Raw genomic sequence first — 6,000 nt, forward strand, 5'->3', positions numbered from 1 at the left:
CAGATATCCTGATGACTTCTAGATGCCAGTGATATCCAATAATAAAGCTCAAATCCTCCTCAATAAAACCAGTTCAGTTCATTAATATAAAAATAAAGCTGCTGTTCTTATAAAGCTGAACTAATGAGTGCAGAGGGACAACAGTTGTTGTTCTCTAAAAAGTAGTTACTAAGTAGCCAAAAGGTACCTACTACTACAGGTGCTACTACACCGAGACACTCATATTGATCTTTTTTTGTTGACATTAGAAAATCCTGCTACGTTAACGGGTCATGGTGGATTTCAAAACCAGCTTGAGTATGTTGGTGGGATGGTCAACAACCTTCCTTCATGCAGGGGATTTATTTGTAGATGAAATGGCAACTTTACTTCAGCGACACCCCAGTGAGATGACAGACCGAACTCTGACCTTTCATCTGGGGCTTTCAGAACTACAGTCAGCTATGTGGGCTGCAGGTCACCTTTGAATTAAAAAAAAAACCCTCACACAACATGATCCCAAATATTTGCTCATTTCCAGTCTTGCTTCCACCTCTTACGTCACCACAGCAGGTTTTAGATCTTTAATTTCATAACTGAAATATATCCTGTATTCATGTTTGTATATTCTTGCCTTCCATGCTTTCATCTGCATCATCATTTTGTATAGTTCTACACAAAATGAACTGACACATGTATCTCTGCATTTACATTTCTTTTTCTTCTTTCAGCTGCTCCCTTTAAGGGTTGCAACTGCAGATCATCTGCCTCTATTACATTAAATCTACATTTACATTTACAAGTACTTATTCACGTAAATTGACATTTATGATATTTGCATTTATTACTGGCATTGTTATTATTATTTAGCTCTTAAATGGATACCAAATATACCTGCAGGCTGCTATCTGAATAAAGGTGAGATGACTTGACTATATTTTAGTTTGCCCATCATCGATAGGTTTGAATGACATGTGGGAGGGGCTTCTGTATTTGCAGAGTTCGCCCTTCTTATTGACATCACACAGAGCCAAGAGTCCTGAATCCTGAGCTTTTTGTTTGCATGGATTACTTGTAAGATGACTCTGTTTCATAGAAGCACCTACCACTGTAACAGCATATATAACATAATAGGTCCACTTAACTGTGTGTGCAAAACACTGCAATCCACTACACATCTTACTTTTGGATAGCAGATTCAATAAATCTTAAAAATGAATGCATCCTATATATTATACTGTAAAAAAGATAGCTTTGAAGATCATCACTTAAATATTCTTCAAATGTTAAAGTCAGCATTTTGTTTTGTTTTTTAAGCTGTCCTGCCTACAGCTTTAACAAGCTGCATATGGTCTGCACCCACATTTACTTTGCCAAGAGGAGCTCTATAAACTCTCTATAGGCTCATCTTGATATCCAGTTTCTTTTTATTTTATCCTTTTTATTTTTTTTAAGAGTTTGCATGCTCTTCCTGTGTTTGTGTGGGCTCGCTTCCTCCCACAGTCCAAAGACATGCAGTTAGTGGGGTCAGGATAGCTGGTGAATCTAAATTGCCCATAGGTATGAATGTAAGTGTGAATAGTTGTCTGTCTCTTTGTATTAGCCCTGCGACTTTACAGAATTGCCATGACCCCAGGAAGCAGCCAGCCGAAAGAAGCCGGTCACCCAGTCCAGAGCCAGCACCCGCAACTGCAAGCACCCTGGACCCCACACTTCAAGAATGCAGGGCAGCAATGCTACCCCACCATCTCACCACACCTCAGCTAAAGCTTGGCCTCTTCCAAATCAAAGGCCAAGAAAAGTCCTGTTTCAGTATTAGGATCGTCTCATGTCTCATGATCATCCATCCGTTGCGGGGACAGCAGCCTAAGCAGAGAAGCCCAGACCTCCCTCTTCCCAGCCTTCTCCTTCACCTTGTCCGGGGGAACAACAAGGCAATCCCAGGCCAGCCAAGGGATATAATTTCTCCAGCGTGTCATGAGTCATCTCATCCTTGTCAGATGCTCGATCCACCTCAACTGGCTCCTTTCAATGTGGAGGAGCAGCGGCTCTACTCTGAGCCCCTCCCAGATGGCCGAACTATCCCTATCTCTGTTGGAGAGGCCAGCCACCCTTCAGAGAAAGCTCATTTCCGCCGCTCGTATCCACACGTATTATATGATCATGTTTCTTTTTACATATACAATCTAATGGAACCACCAAATACAAAGCACCTTATGAAGTGAATAATTGCTCTATTATACTCTCAAAATCCATTAACATGTTGACACACTCGACATTAAACTAAATCATCTGTAATGCGGAGCACAGGACCAGCTCTGCACACACTAAATCACTCTGTAGATCAAATTGACTGACACTTTCAGATGGATTAAAAGAAAAAAATCACATCCGGGTTATGTTAACGCCTCTTTAATTGGTAAAATGAATCTAAAGATTGATTGATAATCTATGACCGGAGCTGAGGGAGGTTATGAAATGTGCCGACGATGAACACGCCCTCGCATTTCTCATACACGCCCTCAACCCATTCACCCTCCCTACAAATCGTCCATTGTCACATAATCTAAGATATGGAGCTGTGCAGTGATCCGTGAAGAGCTCTAATCTGTGGGGCTCTCAGTCGGCTGGCTCGGTCAGAAACTCACCGGGAAGTAGAGGAGCAGGGAGCCGAACAAGATTATCTCCAGCAGCAGCAGGCCAGAAGCCCGGATCCGCTGCGGGTGGAGGAGGAGAGGAACAGCTATTATGAGAAATTGTTGCAAACAGCACTACAGAATATAACACACATTAATGTAATGTGGATTATGCTACTACTACTGCTGCATCTGCGGTTGATTTTATGATTAGGATTAATTATCAGACTAAAAGTTTCATTCAATAAGATGATGAATAAAAACTGGATTGATTTTTTTAACATAATGTATTTGGCTCAGCAGTCACCGTCAACCTTCCATCTAAACATGATCTATATGGTGGCCTTGCTAAGCCAAAAGATGTGACTCACCCGGTTGCGACGATGCCGGTAGGCCACCAGCATGCTGATGAAAATGAGGAGCATGAAGACCCCCTGGATGGCGAGCACACCAGACCTAAGAAGCCAGTCCTCCTGCACCCAGCATGGGGTACCGTCCTGGCAGCTCTTACAGCCCGGCCAGCAGGGGAGACAGATGGGCATGTTCGGGTAACACATACCATTGCTGTCACTCTCATTCACAGGGGCTCTATCTGCATCGCATACAGACACACACATCTATTCAACCTACACAAAACCATGGCAAAACCTCATATACATGCAAACTCCTCAAGGAGCTTAAAACAGTATGTTAAAGGTTTGCATAGATTGGGTCTAAATGATTCATCTTAATTTTGAAATAATCTTTTTTAGTTTTGAATTTTGACTTTGAAAGATCTGGTTTAATAATTAGCACAATTCCTGTTGTTGTAGATGGTCCAAAACCAATGGGTGCTGTCATGGTGGCTGCATCTATGATTTAAACGGTCTGACTACTAAGAAAACCAGCCTAAAGAGACCTGGTAGCCTGCTGCCTTTGCAGATGCTTGAAAAGAGTTAATTTGTTAGCAGCAGTGGATAGTTGATCGTCGCCTGGGCACAGTTTGCACTTTACCATCACTTTCTTGTTCTTTGATGCAAAACAAATAAAAGTAATGTCCATATCTTTGCTTCTCAAAAGCAGAAAAAAAAGAAAAATGACACATTTGGCACTTTTTTTTTTTGTATAATACAAGTAAGTGACAGTGGTCAATTTTTGACAGTGTGGTCAATCAACTATGACCCTCCGAAAAAAGAAAAACATATTTTTAGATTTGATTTTTGTAAATCCCCCCCCCAATCTGGACATAAAACAATAGACAGAGCTGCTAGGTCAAAGTTAAGGCAGCAACCTCCAGGGAGTTTCACAGTTAAACCAACAGATTACTTAATATCTGTTGACTTACCTGAGTCCTGAGGCGATACGTCAGGGCTGTAGTATCCTTCTTTACAGCGACAGCAGTACTGACCCAATCGAAAGCCCCGGCCTGGAACGGGAATACACTGCAAGAAACACGGAGTGTTTGTTTTTCCTTTCTTTTGTTTTATATATATATATATATATATATATATATATATACATACATACATACATACATACATACATATCTCGCTCAGATACAGATAAATATCTGAGCGAGACAGATAAATATGAAGGCATGCCGGCTCGGACGTCGCCCGGATCAACAAGGTCCGCGTCAGGTGTTGAGGAACCAGGGCACCCTGACGAAAAGTGGGCTACTGGAACAAGAAGGCATCGGTGGGCAAGAGACGAAAACAGGGCGTTGTTGGAATGCTACTACGCAAGTAACCCCGGCGGAAGGGGCTACATGAATAGGATGAGGGACCTATGGATTCTTCGATACCCAACATCCACAATGACGGCGAAACAACTAGTAGCTCAGTGTTCCAACATTCGAAAGAAGGGACTGCTCTCACAGCTAGAGATTGACGAGGTACAACACAAATGCTACGGCAAGGAGGAGTCAGGACGCCAGGTCAGGGGGGCGATATCATCACCCCCACCCGAGATTGGGTACATAGCCCCAAGTGCGATAGGAGAAGGATCGTTGAGTGCGAGAGGAACTGACCTGAAAGATAGGATCATGGCCAAGCTTGAAACCTGGATCCCCCGTAGCCTGTTACCAAGATTACGTGAAGTACCCTCAGAAGGTCTGCTAGATGATGTTAATGCAGCACTACGGACAATACCTACAACCACGATTACCGACACTAACAAGCTGATCTACAATACGGCAGCAGTGATCAGTGAGATGCTTGGCTACAAGTTAAACAGCCACAAGGGGCAGTACCCTCCATGGAGAAGGAGGCTAGAGGGCAAGATCAAAGTAGCACGGAGGGAGGTTAGCCAACTAACGGAGTTGCAGAAAGGTGCGACAAAGAAGGTGCATAAGAAATACAGCAAGCTGTCCATACCTGAGGCCTTGGAAACTGCCAAGCAATGACTCACAGCCTTGGCCAGCCGCTTGAGGAGGTACACCAGAGAGATAGAAGGCAGGAGAATAAACCAGCTGTTCTCCACAGAACCAGCAAAGGTGTACTCTCAGTGTCAAGGGAACAATAAGAGAACAGCACCACCAAGGCCGGAGACGGAACAATACTGGAAGAGCATATGGGAGAAGGATGCAACCCATAACGGCAATGCTCAGTGGCTAGTGGATCTGAGGGCAGACCACAGCGACCTCCCTGAACAGGGTCCAGTAACCATCACAGTGGCAGATATCCAAGAAAGGGTCTCCAGTATGAAGAGTTGGACAGCACCAGGGCCCGACATGGTTCACGCCTACTGGCTGAAGAAGCTGACTGCACTCCACGAGCGTCTGGCAGCACAAATGAACCAGCTGCTAGTTAACGAGAGACACCCGGAATGGCTAACCGAAGGTCGGACGGTCCTGATCCCCAAGGACCCCAAGAAGGGACCGGTCCCATCCAACTACCGACCAATAACCTGCCTCAGTACTACATGGAAGCTCCTGTCAGGCATCATATCGGCTAAGATGAACAGGCACATGGGTCAATACATGAGCGGGACACAGAAAGGGATTGGCAAGAATACCAGAGGCGTAAAACACCAGCTACTGGTAGACAGAACAATCAGCCGAGACTGCAAGACCAGACTGACCAACCTGTGCACTGCCTGGATTGATTACAAGAAGGCCTATGACTCAATGCCCCACAGCTGGATACTGGAATGCCTAGAATTGTACAAGATCAATGGGACCCTAAGAGCCTTCATCAGGAACTCAATGGGGATGTGGCGTACAACACTAGAGGCCAACTCCAAGCCCATAGCACAAGTCACCATCAAGTGCGGGATCTACCAAGGAGATGCTCTGTCACCACTGCTGTTCTGCATAGGCCTGAACCCCCTCAGAGAGATCATTAACAAGACTGGCTACGGATACCGACTACGGAACGGAGCAGTTGTCAGCCACCTCCTGTACATG

The 6,000-nt window shown here is 44.5% G+C and overlaps 1 protein-coding gene across 1 annotated transcript in view; it reads right to left on the reverse strand.

Moving 5' to 3' along the window:
• gpr179 (G protein-coupled receptor 179) overlaps window positions 1-6,000 on the reverse strand; it is a 35,188-nt gene that overhangs the window by 11,782 nt on the left and 17,406 nt on the right. Inside the window, 3 exon segments of the mRNA XM_026172083.2 lie at window positions 2,628-2,696; window positions 2,987-3,207; window positions 3,940-4,036. Of these exon segments, the coding sequence (XP_026027868.2) occupies window positions 2,628-2,696; window positions 2,987-3,207; window positions 3,940-4,036 (387 nt within the window).

This window comes from Astatotilapia calliptera, chromosome 6 (assembly GCF_964374335.1).
Source record: "Astatotilapia calliptera chromosome 6, fAstCal68.1, whole genome shotgun sequence".
Taxonomy (NCBI): domain Eukaryota; kingdom Metazoa; phylum Chordata; class Actinopteri; order Cichliformes; family Cichlidae; genus Astatotilapia; species Astatotilapia calliptera.